This window comes from Fringilla coelebs (assembly GCF_963513975.1).
Source record: "Fringilla coelebs genome assembly, chromosome: 3".
Lineage (NCBI taxonomy): Eukaryota > Metazoa > Chordata > Aves > Passeriformes > Fringillidae > Fringilla > Fringilla coelebs.
The window spans coordinates 33,616,494-33,640,042 of record NC_140030.1 but is presented as its reverse complement, the minus strand read 5'-3'; the positions used below and the strand labels follow the sequence as shown (position 1 = coordinate 33,640,042).

At 36.3% G+C, this 23,549-nt stretch overlaps 1 protein-coding gene across 2 annotated transcripts in view; it reads right to left on the bottom strand.

Moving 5' to 3' along the window:
* Positions 1-23,549, bottom strand: part of BCKDHB (branched chain keto acid dehydrogenase E1 subunit beta) — a 106,681-nt gene that overhangs the window by 23,778 nt on the left and 59,354 nt on the right. For both annotated transcript variants that reach the window (XR_014616084.1, XM_084203703.1), the window contains exon 9: positions 22,739-22,825. Coding sequence is in view for 1 of the 2 variants with exons in the window: in XM_084203703.1 (XP_084059829.1) it covers positions 22,739-22,825 (87 nt within the window). In the remaining variant the exon portion in view is untranslated. The remainder of the gene's footprint in view (positions 1-22,738; positions 22,826-23,549) is intronic.

Genomic DNA, 23,549 nt, shown 5'->3' with positions numbered 1-23,549 from the left:
GCCTTTGAAGTTTCAACTGAGTATGTTTTATTCGTAGTCTTATTTTTATTCTCAAGAAATTATGTTCACAATGAAGAACAAAAAAAAAAGTATAAGTCCAATAAAGTGTAAACATAATTACAACCATATGCAACCAATCTCCATAAAAAAAATATTTGTGGAAAAGCCTGAGTGACCTGGAAGAATATCTCTCAACAACAGAATATATTTTCCTGGTACAGTCCTCTTGCATTTTAAAATAACAATTTTTGAATATTTTTATGTATGCAATCCTCTCAGTGTGCACAATTACTAAAGATAGTAAGACACGGGTAATGCCAGTTTTATGTCAGAGCTTCAATCACATTTACTTATTTTGTTGTGCTTCAGAGGCTTGTCCTCTAGAATTAATGTTATCTGCCAGTTTAAAGACAGCCATCTTGATTGCATATCCCCTCCTTTTTATGAATTATGAACTTTATCAACACTCCTGAAACCCCCTGAACTCAGTCCCCCTTTTGGACTCTATTCTGAACTCCATTACTATTTCATCCCAGTACTATTAGGGAGAGAATTAGAATTAGACCAATTGCTTTGCACAAAAATCCAGATTACTGTCACTGTTTCAGGATATTTGACAACTTTGGCATTGAGCAAACACACCACACTGATAAAACTCGTGTTTTTAAGTATACTTCTCAGCAGTACTTAAAAAATTTGAAGGAATTTCTGCTTCCTTTCACTTGATAAAGTGTCATTTTATCTATAGCACTACACTAAAACAAGTCAGATTTTTGACAGACCTATTTTAATATCTGACAGAATTATTATTTAAGTGATTTGAAAAACCTTTTAATCCTCACATTTCTCAGCTGCATTGTGGGTAACACAACTGCTTACTCTTTATGTATGTAGTAATGTTTAAAAAGATACACTACCTCTCTTTTAAAAATAATTTAAGGTTGTGATTTGAAAACTTAGCTTGATATTTCTTACAAACTTCCCATTAAATATTTGCTATTATAGGGTAAGAGGCTGTTTTTGAAGTTATCTTCAGAAAAAGAGGTATATCTTTAGCCTTTATTTCCTCCTTTTCATAGACACCATTAAAAGGCACTCCTACAATCTGGTGAACTTCAGGCATGTAAAACTAAGGCTTCTGGATACTTGGGAAACTATATCTTGCTAGATCATACAGGATCTTTATTAAAGATGCTATGGTAGCTTAAATAGTCATTTTGATTGGGTATTGATATTGATACCATAAATACTTATTCACAGATTTTCCCTCACCGAGATTTTTAAGTGTGAATCCTTATTTTATAGCAATCTAGAGGTATGTAGATATATTCAAAGGTGTTTCAAGAGTAGCTGGTCCTTCTGCTTCACTTACATTTTATTAAGAGGCTCACAGAATCGCAGAATTTATAGGGTTGGAAATGACCTCTAAGATAATTGAGTCCAACCATTAACGTAGCATTGCCAGGTCTCCCTCTAAACCATGTCCCAGCTTGCCACATCTACACATCTTTTAAATACCTCCAGGGATGATGATTTCACCACTTTCCTGGGTAGCCTGTTCCAATGCTTGACAATCCTTCAGTGAAAAAACCTTTCCTAATATCCAACCTAAACCTTCCCCAGTGCAGCTTGAGGCCACTTCCTCTTGTCCTACCCTCTTGTCACATGGGAGAAGAGACCAACCCTCAGGTTACAACCTCCTTACAGGTAGTTGTAGAGAGCTACAAGGTCTCAGAGAGCTCAGTGATCACTTCCATCAGCTCACCCAATACCCTTGGGTGGATCCCACCCAGACTCACAAACCTGTATGTGTCTATGTGGTGCAGGAAGCCCCTGACCACTTCCTTTGGGTTATGGGATCTTCATTCAGATCCCCCTTTCTGCTTTCCAGCTCAGAGGGCTGGGTACACAGCTATTAGATATTGTCTTCAGTGCGAAATTCTTAGTCACCACTGCATTTTAAAGTTAATCTCCACACCACATCTTCAGAGATCAGAACATTAATCTCCATTCTAAATACATTCTTTATCTTATTAGAAATGCTGAATTATCCTAAATAAACAACTGTTCTTTGCAAAAGCAAAATAGCCCTCCTTTACTTGGTAAAGAATCATTTATCTGAAGATAAATTGTTTGATTCTGAATAGACAAAGCAGAGTATCTTCAAGGGCTAATTACACATTATTTATTAACATGTCTCCTTTAAAAACCAAAACTGAACAAGTACTCCTGAAAACAATGTGCTGTCTTATGAATGTTTATGAATTGTCTGAAGAGATGACATGAGCACTCCTTGCTCAAAATTAGGGATCTTCAGCATGTAATTCTTACCAGACATGGAATTCATAAATCATCTCTAGTAAATTATGCAGACAATTCAGCTGTCTTTTATTAGTCCCTCTAGGAGTGGAACTTCTCCCTAACTTCAGTTTAAGTGAGGCATCCTAACCTAGCACCAAATACAAGATACAGCAGATCTTAACACCCTCTGCATATGTTAATCGGTTTTAGAGAAGGGTCAGCTCTTCTGTGTAAAGTCCCATTTCATCTGCTATTAAAAAAATAGATAAAAATCTGAGCTTAATCAATTAAAACTATGTCTGACAATTCACATTAAGAAATTATCTTTCCACAATAAAATTAAACTATTGGCTTATATTCAATTACAGAAGCAGCAAAATTGCTTTGGAGAACATTCCCAATCAAGCATAGATATATGCAGCATAAGAATATAAAATAGTCACAAGTCTAATGGATTCAACATTTTCTTTGACTGTTATTAAACAATTTTTAAGTAATGCAAAATAAACAGATACCAATCAACACATCTCAGAGTTACAAAGATCATATTTTGCTATCATTTGTAAGTGAAGCTAGCAAGCTTTATGTAACAACTCAAAGTTTAAGGAACTTATTTTCAGTTGTTGACATTTTTATTGATTGCACTGATGCCAAGTGGAGGTAAATTACATGAACAGTGGAGCTCAGTTAGGCAGTAATTCAATACAACTACACAATATTTGTTGATGAGCACCCACCTAGAGCAGGAGTCTCAGCAAGATCAATAAGCTACTTGCCAATACTGCCACAGTTTAGGGGATGTCCCCTGCATTCTAAGTCACTGCACCTCTGCAACTTCTGGAAAGACTTTGTGCTGCATTCTGCAAAATCCTTCACAGAGTGCCCTTGCTTAAGATGCAATGCATCTTAAGACAGTAACAGGTTTACTTGCAACTTCAAAATGCTTCTCTAATTATTTTTATGGTCAGAGTTAAAAACAACATTTTGCCATTACAGGTTTTCCTTAGATAATTTTAAAATATCTTCTTGTTCATGAGACCATATGATTGCTTTCCTTCCAGGAATATTTGAAAGAGCTGCTAAAATAACTGAACAGTGCTGAATGTGAGAAAACGCAAAAATAAAAATAAGAAAGGTACACTAAAAACAGAGAGTAAGAAAAACCAACACAAACTAATCTTTAATTATGCAACAGGGTCATCTAATTTGATAGTGTGGAGATCTGAAGTGTTCTCCAGAACACCCAGTCCACTGCCCCACACAGAACGATTCTTTTTCACACAGATAGCTTCCAGTAATCCCAAAGATAAAATGGATTCATACACTAAGACTTTACGGAAACTATGTGACACCAAGAAGTAAGGGATAAAGTAAAAGCCTTTTGTCAACAGCAGTCAAGGCTTATCCAGCATCAAGGATCAGGAGAAATATGGTCAAGCAATCCTAGATAAGAGACGGACACCCATGCTCCAATGCTCTGCTGCTTTTCTTTCTAATTCTTGCTAATTTTTCTTGCTAATTTTTCTCAAACACATCATGGTTTCCCAAACTTTCCAAACTGAAGACCTCTTTTATCTAAATCAGCCAGCAATATACAAACCAGGAGTCTAGGAGAGAAAATTTTCCAGATTTCCTTCTGAGCATTGTTCCATTTGTCTACTTTTTGAGCCCAATTCCAGCTGTTGCAAAGGAATGCAGTGCAAAAAAAAACCTTCAGAGAAATCTGATGCTGAAAACCATGCATCTCTGCAGGATACAAAGCCTACCAGACTTCCAAAATAAATACCCTCCTTCCTTCAAAAATATTAAAATATTAATTCACCTTATCTTTTCCAAGTATCTCAAAGTATCACTATTGGAACCTCAAAGTATGTCAAGAGAATGTTCAAAGAAAACCCAAATTGACCTGTTTGATGATGATGGGCTTGACAGACCAGATGAGAGGTAATTTAGGTAGTGAAAGATGTTAACACAATACATAGCAAAAACATTCTGGTCTCATATGGTCACTGCAGCTTTTCATATTGACACAAAAACTGCCAGGCATTGAGTTGCTATGGGGTTTTTTTTCAGAAATGCTATCATTAGTTTTCTTTTCTTTCCACCATAATATTCTAGATTAATTAGGAAAATTAGTTATGTAAGAACAGACGAGCCCATGCACTTCTGCCAATCCATTCTGTTCAGGCCACTGGGTACTGTGTAAACAAAACCCAGCATGGCCTTTCAACTAAATCAGGTGGTTGACACAGCGTTGGGGTTTTTGCTTAGAGGGACTCCTGGTACCACAAAAAGATTTATAAAAGCTGATTTCTTCCTCAAATCCTGCATGATTGTAAGAATCAGACAGAGTAGGGATGTGATCTACAGAGCAATATAATTAATTCACATTTTTAGGCAGGGTAAGTAGGATCTACAGAAATGTGAATTTACAGCTGTAAGCCAGTCAGCCTAATTAAGTTTCTAGAAAGAGAGAAAAAATCATTATCAATTCCATCTCCAAGACCACCATGGAGCCTCAATGCCATGTCCAAGAGAAAAAGTTGTTTGGGAATGGTCAGCATTAATTAAACAAGGGCAAATCTTGCCTGATCAACCTGACTGCCTTCTAACACAAGATGCCAAAGATAATGGACAAGGAGAGAAGAGTAGATACTTTCTAACAGGATTTCAGCAAGGCTGTCAACAGCCTTCCTTTAGTCAAGCTTGTGAAACACAAGTTGCAAAAATGAGCATTGGTGGAAAACTGTCTGGATCCATCAGGTTCAAAGGGTGGTGATCAGCAGAACAAAATCCAATAGGAGGTGATTAGTAGGCATGTTCCTTGGGGATCAGTGTTCACCAACAGATTTATCACCAATCTTCAGGGATGGAGCACACATAGCAAAAATAGAGAGGGGACAAATATGGGGGGAAAGGATTGATAAGCTGGGACATGAGCAGCTATTCAGAGGCACCATATCACACAGAAAAATGGAATGACAAGCACATCATGGAGCACATGTCCTACACCCAGTACCCAAGCACCGTGAGCACCACTGCCAGCTGGGGACAGCTGGCTGGAAAGCAGCTCTGTGGAAAAGATGTTGGAAATCCTGTCAGGCAATGAGCTGCATGATAGGTGGCATCAGGCACTTTCAGCAAGGGCAGGCAATGGCCTTTTGGGCTGTAATAGCAAGTCCAAGATCAGATTGGTTTTAAAGACTTTGCTTTCAAAGTCTTTGTTTCATGGTTTCAAAAATCATATTCCTTACACGACACAAATGTAATCCTCATGTAATACTACAATTGGAATTAGTTCTCAGCTAATGACTTCTTCCTCAGGTCTCACTGTCATTTCTTTCACATATTAGGACTTTTCATGGATTTTCATTTAAAGATAAATTAAAAAGCTAGGAAAGGAAAACAGATAGGCCAAAGTCTGGCAGATACATTTTTGTCGGGTTTTTTTTCTTGCTTTAAATGAACACTCTTTGCTAATGAATCATAACACATAACCCCTGTTCATACTATATTAGTTCAAAAGAATAAAAGCCAAAAATAATTGGCATCGGCAAAGATTTCAGATTTAAAGAGAGTGAGCACAATACATGCCTTGTGTTATTCCTCTGTACTGTACCAGAAACTCTGTAATATCCCATCATTACAAAATGTGCTTGTGAAAGAATATAAAAATAGGCAAACAAAATAAAGACCAAAACACTCAAGCTCAGAACACACAGTGCACAAAGTACATTCCCATTGTATTTACCCAGTCATTAGCTATCTGTTTGCATTGTATACGGGGAAGTGCAAAGTAAACCAGAAAGCCTGCTTGCGTAGGCACTGACATCAGGACTGTAGGGTTATTAGACACTGGACAACCTTTCGCAAAAAGCTTTTATGATTTAAAAACTTTCTAAAATAACAGATATGGATTTACTGTGAGAACTGAGAAAATTCTAAGTGCTCATTTCTCTACTTTCTCTAATTAACACTCTTTGCTATGGTGGGCACAGTCCCCAGCACTGCATGACAGAGGTATCATGCCTTCTGTTGATGTAACACTCTTGAGTTTCAACATATGATTATTTAAAATCCATAAACACCGTGCACCAGATGATGCATTTCTCTGTTAATCAAAAGCCATTATTTCTTTACCATGCCATTGCCAAGGCACACAAAAATGGAAGGAAGAGGGGCCATGACTATGAAAATATCTCCAAGATCTGTCAATGATCTTAATGATCTTCTCAAGAGCTGCAGCTCACATTGCCAAGTACAAATGAGAAAGCAGGGAAAAGAGTCCAGAAGAACTGTAGCACAAACACATCCTTTTCACCCCAAAAGAAACTATGGAGCAATAATTCAATTCACATTCATCTTTAGGACAACACATAGACACAATTCTTTAGCAGAATGGCTACTGTAAACCTGTGGGTTTGCAAGCATCATAGTAAGAGAAGGGTATAAAAGCAGCATGCTGGAACATATCTCCCAAAACCTAGTTTTTACTATTATTTCTTGTTATCTAAAAAAAATGTTTTGTCAAAATGGACAGAAAAACAAAATCACCTATATAGGAAGCTTAATGTGATGAGTGGTTTTGATTTTTCATGGTTGATGTATACCAGCAGTTCAGCATAATTCACGTAACTTAGTCTAGCCAGGAACTTAGGAACAAACCTTGCCCCCTTCCAAAAAAAGAGAAAAAATTTACAGTTTAAAAAACCTAAGAGTTATTATTCCATTTTGGAATATTTGAAATATTTATTTCACTATTTTCAAACTTGAAAATTGCCAGTAAAATCTGTAGCCGAACATCTCCATTTTTTTCCTTCTGATTTGTGTATGTTAAGGTTTCAGGAAGCACAAGCACTGCCACTTCCTTCAGGAGAGATACAAAGTCATGTTACAATATGATTACTTTTAATCACTACAGCTACCAGGCCAAACTTAACAGTGATTTGAAACCCTTATCTCAGCCATCTTCCTCAACTGCTTCATGTTTTAATATATCTACTGCTAGAAAATTATAACAAAATTAAAAGCAAACACAGATTAGAGGATTTTGCAACTGACTGGATGATGAACATCTAGGACTCCTAAACAGTGAAGCTATCTGGAATAATGTCAGAAATTTGTCTCTATACCTTTGCAGAAACTGTCAGTTACAAGGAATAAAGCTGTTGCACAGCGCAGGTATTTCCAAGCAAATTGTGAAGGCTCCAGCAATTGAAGTGGGTGTAAATGACAATTCTCTAAGGAAATGGGGTTTCCTTTCAGCCCTCAACAGATATCAAGGGGAAGAAGGAGAAGACACCACCTTCAGGTTTTGCTGAAAATGATGCTGTTTATTCAAGTTAACACATTTGTGATATCTAGTGAGACTTCATTCTAGCCAGTAGCAGAGGGGACTTTAGTTGTGACAAAAGGCAGCTTTCGGATGTTTTGATACTACTCAGGCTGTATTTTTCCTTTCAGGGAGAACATCCTCCATATCATTCCCTATGGCTGAATTGAAGAGACTTTCCTCCCTATGCTTGTGACAGAGGAAAGTAAAGGAAATGTGTATGTGTTTAATTCAGTCACAATTGAATGGCGTGTCAGATCTGTATATCTAGTAAATCATGAAGCCCAGCCTTTCCTAATGTTATCCCACACTTTTATAGCTCTTTCTTCCTGATGGTTTCAATCAACATTTTAAGTGTTTACTTCCACTGCAATACCGGCTGTGATATTAATGTTGTCACAGTCAGTCAAGAATAGAAGTAACCTATATATTGGCCCTTATGTATCTCATAATTTATTTCAGCCTTGTTTTGATACACTGTAATCACTGGCTCTATTTTTATGCCTCTCAGTGCTACTGACCTTAACTATTGCAAAGCAGGACTTTATTAAGATAGATGTTACACAAGGGCTGATAATTGGCCCTCATACCTCTCATACTCAAAGTGCCAGGTAACTCACAAGGCAGTGAGCACTGGGCTGCTGCCTGCAGCTGGCACGACACCCGTTAGCACACAAATAAAGGACCAAGATCTCACACTTGCAATGAATTTTAAATATTGCACAGGGCTTTTCAAGTAAAATAAATCTGCTTTACTTCCACAGGTGTAAGTGATCTTCATCATATTTTTAGCAGCACTCCCAGCTCATGACTCAGAGTAGGACTAACTTATGCAGAACTACATCCCACAGAAAAGCACTAAAGCACTGGAACATATGCAAACAACCAGCTTTTTTTTTTTTCCCCAGAAAATATTTGAAAATGTCAGTGAGGAGGACCTGGTTTTAATAATGTAAAATATACCTACCATAATAAATATTTTAGGGGCTGATTAAAGAAAAACTGCCCACATAATTATAAAAATGTGTAGCCTATAGAACTTCAATAACAAACCAAAATTCTATTTTATCTAACTCTGTAGAACCTTTTTATTTTAGATATTCAGCAATTTTATTTAACTACCAGCTGTAGTTAGATGAGGGAAGATATTTTCTTTGGCAATTCACGTTTGTATGCTTAGAAATACATTTTATTCTGGTCATAGTTTAAGTTACGAACACTGGAATGCAAGTTCCAGTAGCAGATTTTTCTTTCATCTTTAATTCGAGCAGTATCATATATTACCACAACTCAGACCTGAAATTCACTTCTGCAATATGAAGTCACTTGGCTGCCAGTGTTTCAACAATTCTCATAGTACAACTCTATCACAATAATTCTGTATTTAAAACTGACATGCAGGATTTTCTTTAAAATTCATAGCAGCTAATTTTATTATGTCATCTAGAGTGTATTTAGCTCCAATATTCATGAGAAGTGAAAATGAGTAACACTCTAACCACAGCATCAATTATTATTCAATTATTTCTGCTTACTTTCTATTAGACTGTTTGCACACATTAAATACAAAATATATCTCAGTGTAACGGATAAAAACCCTGTTAAAAACAGTGGATATTCCTCTGTCCAACAAATGTTATATGCGCGGTAGAAATTATTATATTTGCATCTTTTAAATTAATCAGTTCCTGGAAAGCCATGTTTTTAACCACAGGAGGCTCAAATTATGTATTCACAACATCACAGAAGTCACACAACTTTCTAAAAGTTAAGTGATTGAAAGGTTCCTATCTCTGACATGAAAACTCTGAATTCAGTATGGAAAGATTTATGAAACATAGTTTGCAATAATTCTCAGACATCCTTTTCTGCAAGCCATCCTACCTATAAATAATGCTTGCTCAGGGGCAAGTTCAGCCCACAGGTAAGGAAATAAATCAGAGGAATAGGAAAAAAAAATTTATTCTAAATATTAATTTTATCTCTATTTTTTTTTTTTTTTTAATCTCATTATATTAGCATAATAGATTTCTGTATCTATTGGCACAATACATGTGCAAGCCAAGTGTCAATCTCTCTACGGGGAGGCAAATTTCATCAGCTAAATTTGCAAACCATGAAACACATCACTGTTAAACACGAAAGTGATGCTGTCTCAGGAAATAAAATGCTCCCAAATCTCCAATCCATTTTAAGAGAACCTTTCAAACCACACAACTTCACATCTTATTTCTAAAGCACTCTAAATTTAAAGATGTTCAGAAACCAGTAAATAAATTGAATGAATGACATGTTGATCTCAGTGGTTCAATTACCTTTGAACAGAAAACTTAGATACAGACCCTTTCTTTTACTTTCAGTACGTTCTTTTGAAAAAGTATCTCTGTGATTATAACATTTTTCTCTCATTTCTTCTGCAGATGATCTATGGACTATCAACTTTAAAAGGAATAACTAGGTGATTAGAGTACCCTAGAGTAGATTAGATTAACCTTTTTTCACTCAGTTTCTTGAATGAGAACCACTGAGAAAAAGAAGAAAGCAGGACTGTTTCAATAAGCTTCAAGACAGAGGTGGATTTTTTTTTTTTTTTTTTTTTTTTTAAGTCAGGGCATATATTTAGGTAACCAAACACAGACTTCTTAACTTCTTAACTACAGGTATCTTAAAAAGGAAAAAACAGACACCTTTAAAAAGAAAACTTATATGAGAAGGACTGGAAAACAGAAGACTGTGGAGTCTCAAAAACAACTTTTAAAAACAAAGGCTAAAATAGTAGAATTTCCTTTTCTGATTGTCTGTGACAGACCCACCATAATTGTGGCATATTTTTCAGATGGTTGTGTGATGCCCATAAATGCACTGCACTGCCTTTTAAAACTTCCAGCAAGGCAAGACACACTGGATAATGATTCCTTCTTTACTGCTGCTTTTACCATTTCATGTGGCATTGGGTGCAATTTTGAACTGAATCATTTTGTTGAGGAACACTGAGTTCTCTCAAAAAATGTACTTCATTTTGACTAATAGGGCTTAAAAGAAGTGTGCCCAAGCTACAAGTTTACTCTTACAGTTGGCTGCTATACAGCTTCATTTGGGTCTCCCAGTATACAGTAAGATATTCATGCAATATAAAGTACAAACCATATAGGATTCTGATCTTATGTTGATGAAATCAACAAAATTAGAGCAAAACCATGAAATATTTCCTCTCTAGAACACACAGTGACATACTTTTCTTATACATCTATCATTATTATTCCTAATACTGTAATATTAGAACACAGCCTTGGCATATTATTTCTTGGCACTTTTCAGCTATTTACTTCTTGCAAGATTATTCACCAATGTGCAGCAGAACTAATCTTGTTGGCTGAACAATAGAAGGTATAAAAAAGCAAAACTCTAGAGTCTTTGTTTTAAAGAACCAGAGCTTTCTAATTGTACACATGTGCAATCAGTTAAAGAAGAAAACAGGTGATTCTTAGGGCAAACCACCGTCTCCATGCACTGACATGTAAAAGAAATGGAATACTAAAAAAGAGGTATTCAGGATGAAATCTTAATTCCACAGACTTCATCACCAGCGCCTACATTTTCACTGTGGGCAACTCAGAGCCAAGCTGATGATGCCAGAGACATGTGGGGATTGAGAAGATATGATATCCACATAATGACTGAAATCTGTGCAGCTTGTGTTGCCTACCACTCTCTGGGAGAAGAGTCAAGACTTTTTTTAATGTTGCTTTGAGAAGAAAGTCGCATTTTATCTATATTCCTTCCTAACCTGCATTACTCCAAATGTAGGACAGCAGCTTCTTTAAAATGTACAGGAGAAAGGGCATGTTTTCACTAGGGAAAAAGTGAAACACTTCTGTGCCCACTTCAAACATCTATTCAAGAACATATTTGCACACCTTAGACACCCAAGTTACTGTTAGTCATTTGTGCATGCTTAGAGCTTCAGCAAAACACAGCTGGGTGATGAGCATGCCACTTGCTGGAACATGGATAAAAGGCACTTCTTCAGTGATGACAGGGAAAAAAATATTATTTCCAAACAAATGTATCTGAGAACAATTCCAGCTACAGCTACACAGATCAGCTTTTCCAGAAACTTCAGAAACTTCTGTATGTAGATTAATAAAAGATGGATTTGGCTCTTTGTAGAGAAACTTTTTCAGTTTTGAATGTTATTTTATAAAATTCTTATTTCAGTGTTTGATAAAGAGGAAGCACCCCTTCCTTCCTTCCTCAGCCACAATGAGCATTAAACGTTCACCAGCTTTTTCTGCTTGTGAGATAAGTGTCATTAGAAGGATTTGTGCTGTGTGTGCCTAGAACTTTGTCTCCTGCTCACCATGATCACTGTTAAGTGTGGTAAGAGTAACACACATTTCCAACAGGATGCAGAGAGATGCCAGTAGTGCCACAGCTCTTTCAATAAAGCTGCCTTTCAAAATCCCACTGTGGTAGCAAACAGCACAGCTACAAAAAGCATCACAGGCACTGCTGATATACAGCATTTGAATTATATGCACAACTAGGGGTACCTTAGCTCATTCTCTTTTGCTAGTGTTACACTACAGAATGGAGCTTTCTCTAGCACAGATTTTGTCACAGGTAAGATCATAGGGAGAGAGGGACACACAAGGTTCTCTCCCAGAGTGGTTATTTTTCTCATGTAACTGACTGTAACTGTTTTTTTTCATTGGAAATTAGCTCCAGGCTTACATCTGCTATTCAGGCATTTTTAACTGGCTTTAATCACTTTTGTAGCTTTTTAATTGCCTCACTGTAACTGCTGGATCCCTACATGATTGCAATGAACATGTATCCATTTGCATTCAAAAGGACTGTTGGACAAACAAGACTATTTGAAAATTTCTTCCTCTATGCCTACCTATAATATGGAAACTTGGCACTGTCCTAACTTATCCTATTGTTGTAGATCCAGCTTTGAAGCTTTAAGCCAGGTTTAACATCTGGGGCACTGAGAAGCTGTGTCTGCCCCAGGGAGATCAGGCTGTTCCCTTCTCAAGGAAGCAGCAGAAGCTCCTAGACTAGTTTTTTGAGGTAGCAAAACTACACCCTCCATTTTCTCTTCTATATTAAAAATCTTAATGCAGCCAACAGCAACACTATAAAATTCACAGTACTCTGGAAGAGCACAGAAGCTCAGAAGAGCTCAAGAGACTCTTTTTACATCCCCTCCTACAAATATCTTCACCACAGAACTGAAATAACTTAATCTTGTGAACATACATAAAACATCAATAAATACACATACACATGGTGCTTTACAGGCCTCTTTTATATAAGTATTAAATTAAACCTGCAAGAAAATTAAAAAGAGAAAATTCCTTACATATTTATTTTTATTTTTAAAACTTCACTGAGCCATTAACATAGGATAGATTTTTCTGTGTTGCTCTATAATTTTCCCCTATTCTGCATAGATTTTTATATGCCACAGGCCACTCTTCTCTAATCATGCTACTCTGAACTATGTCTGTTGCTCTAAACTAATAGTCTAACCAGACCATTTCTAACAGCCATATCAAAATATGAAAGGCCCAGAAAAAAACAGAATATACTTGCATGAATCAGCACTTTACAACCCCAAACCAACACACTAAAATATTTTTTTTCAGTAAGTAAGACAAGATGGTGATTGTATGGTCCAAGGAAGTAAACCTGTCATGCAGTGCAATTAAAATCTCCACATTTTTCGTTTCTCTGGCTTGCCAGGGTGTCTTAGTATGTTTTAAGTTGCTATACCTGTGGCTAGTAAAGGATTCTAGCATGCCACTGAAGCATTTGGAGAAATTATGCCAAAGACTGAGTGACTTTCATCACCCAAGAAGATTTTTACAGCTCCAGGGCACTGGAAATTGAGAGTAGATTATTATTACGCTTTTAAAGGGGACTCCTGGGCTCCCTATCATTAACTGCTGTTCAAAGCACTTACTAGTAGTTCTAAAGCAACTCATAATTTACCAGGAATTAAAGATAATGCCAAAGAAAATAAAGCAAGTTACACACAGCATTGTTCAGCTTTCAGACAGGAGAGAGTTGAATATCCTTGAATTAGCAGTTGCTTAGCAGAGTTGTCTTATTCCAGAGCCCTGTCACAGATCCTCTGTTATCAGACTGATGTCAGAATTTCAAAAAACTTTATTCATATTAATTTTCATTAAGCAACTAGTCAGTGATTTGACAGGGTATAATATAAAGGCCTGCTGAGTAACAGGTTTATCAGAGACCCAAAATTGCTAGAGGGAAGTTCATACTTCTGATGTTCTCCTAGCTATATTTACATATCAGTTAGAAATGCTGACATTACTGAACTACAATACTGTATTAGAGGGAAAAAAAAAAAAAAGAAGAAATATCACTGGGTCACAGAGCAGAAAACATAAGATGTGCAGTTCAGAGAAAGGTTTTTTTGCACTTCTCACAATTCAAACCATTTCATTTCTATCAGCTCCGAAATGTAAATGCTAGTATCACAACATGATTCTAATCAAAACAGTTTGCATTAAAACTGTAAATGTAAACTACCTTAGAGTAAGCAAAAAAAGGTTCCTTCCATTAGAAGAATTCCTGATAGCTAGAAAGATGAAAATGCAAATGGAGGGCAGTGTATAGAAAAGAGAAAATTTTCATTCTGCCTCAGTGCCCATGTTTTTGGTGTTTTTCAGAATTAGCATATGGAAGACTAAACACATTGTTCGAAGTTATAAATCACATTGAATGAACACGGGTGTATCAGCAGGACAATGATGCTGGAGCTCAGCCTCAGGCATATGAACATTTGCATGCCAAATTAAATATTAGAACATGGAAAAAATGTCCTCATTGGATACACTAAGAGCACACTTTATACTCTACACTTGAGTGATTAGGGTGAATCAACACTGAATTGTTCAGTAGTTAAAACTTTTGATTTCACTGAACCACAATGACTTTCAGCATATTCTGCCACTTTACCACTTTGTATTGCCCAGGGATAAACTCATGCCTCTTCAGGAATTTGCATTTCTGTACCCCACCAATGCAAGGAAAACCAGTTCTGACAAGAGAAGACAAACAGGGTTTGATGCAGCTGGAAGAAATCCTGCCCTCTGCTAATACACAATGCAGCTGAAAGTAGGACAGGAAAGCGTTATTTTGTTTCAATCCCAAAAGCCGTTGCTCAATACATTACTTGAAAATAAGTAACTCCATAGAAAGCATTCAAGTTAACCCTCAGTTTTAAAAACACTCTTTTCTCAGTTGAATGCTTTTGTTAAAAGTGCCTATCTTGCAGGGCTTTGCCTACCATAAATGGCAGCCTGGAGAAGCAGGCAGTCACAAGGTGATCACTGGCTTGAGCTTTCCCTGTTCCATCCATGGTGAGGTGTTCATGGGCACACACCTCCCCTCCAACCCATCCTTTTCATCTGTGAACTCTGGTCCTGCAGCAGCAAAGCTGGCATGTGCAGCACACTCCAAAAGAACGGGCATTTACCCACATACAGTGGGAACACTCCCTCAAAACCTCAGTGCTGGACTTGTTCTCCCACTTACAGAAGACTTTTAGTGAGGCAGAGCTTATTGTTCTCCTCTCCTTTCAGTGTCTATGGAAACTGCCAACTGCTGTCTCATTTTTCATGTAAACAAACAGCTTTAGCCCCATAGCACATGGGAAAAGCTTACCACAACCCATATTTTTTAGACAGAACAGACCCAAAGCCAAGTAAATGGGGCACACTCACGTAGTGCAGAAATCCATGTCCAAATCAGGGTCAGTGGGATTCAAACAGAGCTTAATCATTTGCTATCAGAAGAACGTGCCACAGGTGGCTGACTGAAACACCACCTGAAGGCAAGGCATCATGTTCATGTCCTGAAGCACCTGATTTTATGAAAATCCACCACCATTTTTGAGCACTTCATTTCCCCATGTTGAATGTTGCTTTAGGATTTTTGGGGGGGGGGGGGGGGGGGGCGGCGGCGAGTGCTTGTTTTAAGAAATGTATTTGGGAGGTTTGCACAGTACAGAATACTGTGTCCTGTTCAATATTTGGCTATATTGAATTCATTACATCACTTTTCTCTGCTCAGTATTGAATTTATTCCAGCCTAGAGAGACCACAATAGTCCCTTGTAGCTGAACTGATAACGTATGCCACTATTACAATCATTTGCCATTTTCATTGCAGAAGAATTTGTTCTCCCTTATGTTTACTAAAATTAAATAAGTATGCATAAAGTCTCAGGGGTAAATTGGACTTTATCACATGGTAACATCAAATAAAACATCCTAGAAGTCCATTTCATCATGTGCTGAATTTCTCACATACTCTACTGCATTTCCTAGTCATTAACCAAGACAGCTGCATGTGTATAGGTATCAGAACATAAGACAAATGAAAATTAAGATACTTCCATGGAGACAAACTATAATAAGAGACTTCTGTGCAACATCCAAAACAGTTTTGGCCTCATAGATTGTGTGAAGAAAGTCCCAGGCCCCACCCTGTGAACAGGCATTGCTTGTTAGATTTTGGTTCTCTTCTAAATTGATACAGGTTCAGGAAAATGCCATCTCTGCCTGACAAACATAACAACCAAATGCTGACAGTTGGGCTCACAAGCCCAGGACTGTGCAGGCACTGTGGCAGAGAGGGGCAATGCTCCTCCACAGGGCACACAGTGAAGTACAAGGCACAAAATTACTTCTTTCTTATTTACAAAAGAAAACAAACAAAAAAAAATCCAAATGTTTACTGCTATATCCAAGATCTTTGGAAAGCTCATTAAAGAATAACTTTTAGCTTGATAGTTAATATAAACTATTCACATTAAATTCATTCATCAAATTCCTAATCTGAAAGAGGATTTTTTTAAATATCGGTTTTACTGAACTTTTCAAAATCACTGTTGAATCCTACTTTTCAAATATTTTTCATAGTGCATAAACCTTTTTTTTTTTAATAGGTGAATAACAAAGCTTCATTTCCTTTGAGAAACCCGGGTTTGTAACATATTGTCAATTCACCTTTATTTTCTACATCTTGTAACAAAATATGCTGACATTCAATGCTATGCAAGACTCCAGACTTGCACAGCAAAAATGGCTTCTAGTTCATCCTGCATCATAAACTGGGAGTTTGCTGAACTGTTTGGAGTCACATTTAATAAATACAGGCAACATTTTCATGTACCTTTATCTCCAGTCACTGAATGGCAACTTTATGCTGTATTTCCCTTACTGCTCCCAAAGCCTCACTTAAGAAATAATCTTATTGGTTTTCATCATTGTGGCTTATTTCTGTATACTTTGATTTTCTTTTCCTTCAAATCCCTGTTCTTCTTTGTATTGCTAAACAATTTATGACCACCTTGAATTTATTTGCCTGTACTTATTCTAGCTTTTTTTTTATATTCTATAATAATATTTTCTAGATCACACTCCTACTGACAGAAACTGATGGTGTGATCTATAAAACCAGACTTTTATATTGTAGTTTGTGATTGCTGCTAGATGTGCCAAAAGAGTGATAGTGAAAGTTAAACAGGATAACAAATGAAGGACCAAATTGTGTCAATATTTCATCTCTTCCAATTTTACTGCCTATTATAATTGTGATTTACTGTATTGTAATTGTGTCAAAGGAAGTTAAAAAACATCAATTCAGATGTAATAATTTTCTTACATCAGCTGAACTACCATACTGCTGTACCTGCATGTTTTAGTGAGCCTTTTCCTTGGATATTTATGCTACATTTAGTCCAGAGGCTCTTGCTTTAGCCATTCCATGAAATGCTACTCAGTGAAAAAAGTCTGTGTCCTATGAAAAGCTGTCCAGGCTGGCCTCAATTATTTTTCTAATCAACTCCGGGAAATATATTTGAGTCTTTTTATTATTTCTCCAGCTGAATAGAGAACAATTAAAATTTCCTTCATTTCCATAATTGTGTAGTTCTAACAATTTCTACCTCAAGCTCCTCCAGCTTCTTAACACATACACATTCCATTATGTCTCAAAGGTCAGTTCAAAAGGCAATTTGCTTCAATACACCTAGTGAGAATGAAAACATTTACCTATAAATGAGTAACAATTACACCAGAATCACTGCTTTCAATAAACTCAGACTTTAGTTTACAGCCAGTTAATTAAAATAAGATTTCAAGTGGCAGCAGCACAAAATCTGATGCTATTCACTGTAACTTCAAAATCAGTCCCAGAGATAAAGTGATTCATTAGCTCCTTTGGCATTAAGCACAAACACAGGTGCATATACTGAAACTCAAACCAGGTCCCATGGATATTTTTAAGTACTGCACTGTATTCACTTCCTCAAAGCACCACAGAGACCCACAGAGGGACTGTTACAGTTTCCTTGGGAAATCTCACCTTAACTTCTACTCATGGGAAAACTGAAACAATGGAACTGTTTGGAATATCTCAACATCCCAAATTCTAAAGACAGATAAAGCAATGGTATGAAGAAGTACTTGCGACAAACATTCTGAAAGCATTTTGTTGGAAACGTGAATTTTTTAATTAGAATTCTGTAAAATAATAGTTACTCAACACAGTTCCTCTTCAATATCAGTCACTACCAGGTCAGTTTATTTTAAATGTTCATACTGCTGAAATCATTACATTATTTTTTTTTGTTCTTTAACTTTTTTGGACACATTTTTTCCTATGGTAACCTGCTTTAGCATATAATGCTGTGGAACTCTTATGTCTTTGAAAGGTATTTCATGATATACCCACTTTTTCTTTTCCTGAAATGCTTTTCACAAAACCAGCTCATCTAATAGTTTCCCCTAATGCCACACTCTAGCAGGAAATTACACCACTTACTGGAGATTAGGCCTTATTTTGCTGCAGGAGGAAGAAATCTAAAGCATCACTGATCAAACAGTCAAATACTGTTATATCCAATTTGTACATACAAAATGCAAGATTTGAAAAAATAAGATCATGTAACTCAACTCTCAGAAACAGGTTATTTCACCAAGTTTTCTGAGTCCTATCCTCTGATTGATACCAGTCCTCTGGAAGACTGATATTCTGGGTAACTCTGAGAAACATGCCGAGTCCTCTGGAAGGGCTCCTGAGGACTGAGCTGTGCTCACCTGTATATTTCTTTGGTAGCTGACCCAACATCCCCTGTGCAGCTAGATGCCCAAGGACAAAGTACTTCCCAGGCAGTGAGAAAAGAAACTGTGCTAAAGACAGGAACCACAATTAAATCAGAATTGCTCTGTTCCTGTGAAAATGATGCATCTGTGCAACTACCTACAAAAAACAATGGGCTGACTTGTTACTTTATAGGCAGCATTGACTTTTCAAATTTCTTTACTCATACACGCTTCTTTTATTTTATTAACAGCATATATTTTCATGGTGTATCCAGCTATAATGGCATCAATGTACACAAAAATCAAAATTCCTAAATGAAAATTTAAATTCCTTAAATGAAACATTAAAATTTATTAGAATAATTTTCTATTTTTAATAATTTTAGTCATTACTTGCAGAGAATGGGTAGAAATCTACCACAATCTTCCTGAGATGTACATTTCCTGTATTTACAGGATTAATGCCAGAGGGTATATGCTACTTCCCTTAATTTATTTCAGCCCTATCAGAAAATAACAACCACCATATTATTGAAGCCACAATACAAGCTTCCTTTTTATCCCCTTCTCTCTCTTTCCCATATCTGTGTTTCCCCAAACCACCTTGGCCCCCACATCTCTCCAGCTTTGATTCCCCCTCTAAAGTTCCCACAAAGCTTTTATGATTCCAAAATGCTTCCTCCTGCATCCCATGCCAAGTTCCCAGTGTTTGCAGGCAGCAACCCTGTGAAGTAATCCAAAGAGTCTCTTAGTCTTTGTGCAAGCCATCTCCATCCTGCCTGGTTCTCTTTTCTGTTTTCTTTAATTTTTGTTTTTAAACAGGATACAGTTACTGGATTTATGTTTCTGTGTATTACAAATGATTAATATAGTGATGATTTCCACACACAATTCTTCATTATTTTGGAAGTCACATCTCAGTGGCCTTCTCTCCCAAAGCTTCTTAAACTGTGCTTTATGCAAGTTTAACTCTTGCTCTGCTGAACATGACAGTTTTGCAAGCTTTTATACAGAATATTAACTATTTTGACTTTTAACTATACCTGTACTGAATTTGTCCTGGTATCTGTTGCTCACTTCAGAATACCCACTGAGAGCACATATGAAATATTGGAGCAAAGGGCAAAGTTGCATCATGTAGAGTTTTAAGTACACCATCTTTTCTTGGTTTTAGTTTTACAGCTGAGCAGAGCAAATGACCACTTGGTGCAGTAACATACCCCTTTAAAATATTCTGTACTTGACACACAACAAATCTGATTTAACATGCTCTCCAAACGCTGCTTTTAATCCCTCATATGCAAAAAGGAAAGTATTCAATGTATTTTTTCCTATAGTTCGTGACTGAAAGCCATCATTACCATTTGATCTCTTTTCCTTGAATTGTATATCACATGAAGTGTATGTGACCACTAACTTTTAAAATAGCCTATATACTTCTATTCACCTTATTTCTGTGATGAGACCTCACAGCAAGGATGGAATAACAATATGGAAACTAGCCATCTAATCCAACTGGACATATTTTATTGAAGTCTTATTACTTCCATGTGTAAGAAGAAACTAAAGCCAACAGCAATCCCCAATTTTTGGCATTCTCAGTATGCATTGTATCCAGCAAAAAAGAATTTCACTTTTTGTTTTCATTTTTACAGCACAGTGATATTAGACATACAGACTTAACTTGACCGTTAAGAGATCAAGATTTTTAACTGAATAAGAAAAGCAAAGTCTTTATTATGCCTAAATCAATACTGTTCTTTAAAAATTTGTAACTTATTTTAATCTCTTTTGCAGTACAATCTTTAAAGTACTCATATCAAAATTTTAGCATGGATGATAGAATCTTCAAGAATGGAGATACAGGATAATGAAAATATGGTTATAACACAGAGTCAAGTCAGGCAATTTATATAAAAGAAATTTATCATGAATAAATGCAATGGCAAAGAATTATATTCAAACTTATTCCGAGGGAGCATATGTAATAGACCAACATTTCTTAAGATACAAAGCCTAGTTTCCTAAGAAAGATAAATATAAAATTATGAGCAACTATAATAAAACAAGTATTTTCTTTCAATATTGACAGAGATAAATAGCCCTTTACTAAAGCATTTTCTACTCTGTTTTCTAAACAAGTGATATTTTTCAGATATACCTCTGATATGAAAAATAACACCTCAAGAAGGATCAAACAGATAAGTGGCTTTCTCAGTGGAGGTCAGAGAATTAAAAACTCATGTTGTAATTTTAGCAATATATTGGGCATTCCACGTTTTTCCAACGATATTTACAGTAAGATTTTTTTTTCACTCACTTTTTTATCCACCACATATGCTTTCCTCTGTTATAGAGTAGATTCTGACTTTGCTGCTCACCTTAGAATAGTTTTCTCCTCCAATGTTGATTATAATACAAGATGCTAGAAGACAGGCTCTTTTGGTTGAGTCTATTTCACATTTTTGTGAGAATTTATAAAGAAAATTAATTTCCCGCACTCACAGCTGGCAGTACCTTATGGCTTTATTAGTCCTAGTTTAATCAGAGGCTATCTACTAAAGAAAGGAGGTCAAATGCTGATCATTTAGAAGGATGAAAAATCATGGAATCACAGAATGGTTCAGGTTGGAAGGGACCTGCATCTCGTTCCAACTCCCTGCCATGGGCAGAGACATCTTCAACTAGACCAGGCTGCTCAGAGCTCCTCCATTCAACCTGCCCCACAGACAGAGCATCCACAGCTTCTCTGGGAAACCTGTTCCAGTGCCACCTTCACAGCAGAGAATTTCTTCCATATATTTCACATGAATTTCCCTTTCTTCAGTTTGAATCCATGACTCTTTCTTATCACTAAAGTTCCTCTTGAAGTGCCCTTCTCCAGCTTCCTTGTAAGCTCCCTTCAGATACTGGAGGGCTGCTATGAGGTCTCCATGAAACCAAATATTTGGTTCTTAATGGAGAAAACATTTTGGTAGAAGAAATGAATTTACCTTAATATAATTACATTAAAATTAGTACAACTACTCTTTAAAAGAAAGTGTACCACAAAGATAAAGAAACATAGTATTCTGATTCGTTCTGCATATTTAATTCAGAATTACACTCCCAGAACTAATAAATCTATTCCTTCCCATAAAAAGGCTAATTACCAAGCATTAATTACTGTCTAGATGGTTGATATTTTGTGAATTTTACAATCCCATTTCATTCTAGTCCTATAATTTACCTATCCTAAAATAATCAAAAAAGAGTCATCAGATAGTGAGGGACACACTTAATTTAGATGTTTCTAGAAACTAGAACTACTGATGTGCACAGGGAAGAAATCAAGTTAAGGGACAAATTTCCAAGGAGGTACAGGTATAAAACACATCAGAAAGCTCAAAAGGACTTCCAAAACCTAATGCTCCAGATGTAACTGATACTGATGTGCATCTCAGCTTTTCCAAGCTGCTCTGTGTGTACGAGCTCGACACGTGCATGAGCATCACCACAAACACATGAACAACTTCTGCAGACTTTTCTCAAGAGGTCTCTGAACACTGTGTCACACTATGTTATACTGTACTGGACATGAATGCTTTGACTGTGTCTGATTTCAACATTTCTAGAATGCATTTTTAAGAAGTTCAAGGGAAAAGTATATGAGAAAAATAAAAAAGAACATTAAAGCCAGTCTACACATGAAGATATTTCCCCTCCATCTTACAGTGCACATTGTCCCTGCTTTGCCGGGGAAGTTAAATTTCTAGCTTAGCAGACACTAAGCCCAGTGCCTAGTAGGTACATGATTTCTCATGTGTTCAGATAAAGAAATGCAAGCATGCACAAAACTGCAAAAGATAGTAACTTTTAAAAAATATAAAACCTCAACTTTTAATGTAGTGTTAAGTATTTCTTCTACAGGGAAACATATTCATCCACACAGAGCACTTAAAAACAAGTAAGCAGTGTACCTGAACTGTGGAACTGATTTCAGATGCAAATCCTCCTGTCAAGGGAGCCTCATGGCTAATCAGCAATCGCCCAGTCTTTGCCACTGACTGAAAAGGAAAAACAAACACCCAAAATGTCACCAAAGTACAGCTCTTGTGATTTCTTACTTTTACTACTTGTGGAATATATGAAATATGTGATCTTGTTAGCAGTGTTACAACACAGCTACTTTTCCCCTCTTGTATTTCCAGTGAACAATAAATCATCCTAAAATACTCAACTGAGTCATTAATAAGATGGTTTTATACTTACTATAAAAGTATTCACATTTTCCACTCAATTTTAAGCAAGTATCAAGAATAAATTTAAACCCATTTCATATTAATTTACCCTATCAATGCAAACTGTAACATTTCTGAAATAGAATAAGGATTTTAACAAGCAGCCTGTAAAAAACTGAGTTGTCAAAATACTAAAATATACATATACATACAAAGAAATTCTTCACTGATATCGCTGTACAAATAGATCCTATATAAAGTCATGAACCATTGCTATTCAGAAAGTAAAATTGCTAAATAAAAATTTTAGCAAGAAACATGTGGATTAGTGCTGGGTATTTAAATTTTATATGGCAATTAGAAGTACCATTTTCTAATTTTAGATTTCAATGTTTGTGCAGTTGTCATGTAATCTACTTCATAACTAAATAAAGTGCACAATATATACAGATGACCTAACCATCTTTGACCAAAAAACCAAAACTGTGTTCATTGTGAAAGGTAACAATGAAAGCAAAATATTTTTAATCTGATGGGATAAAGCTTCACC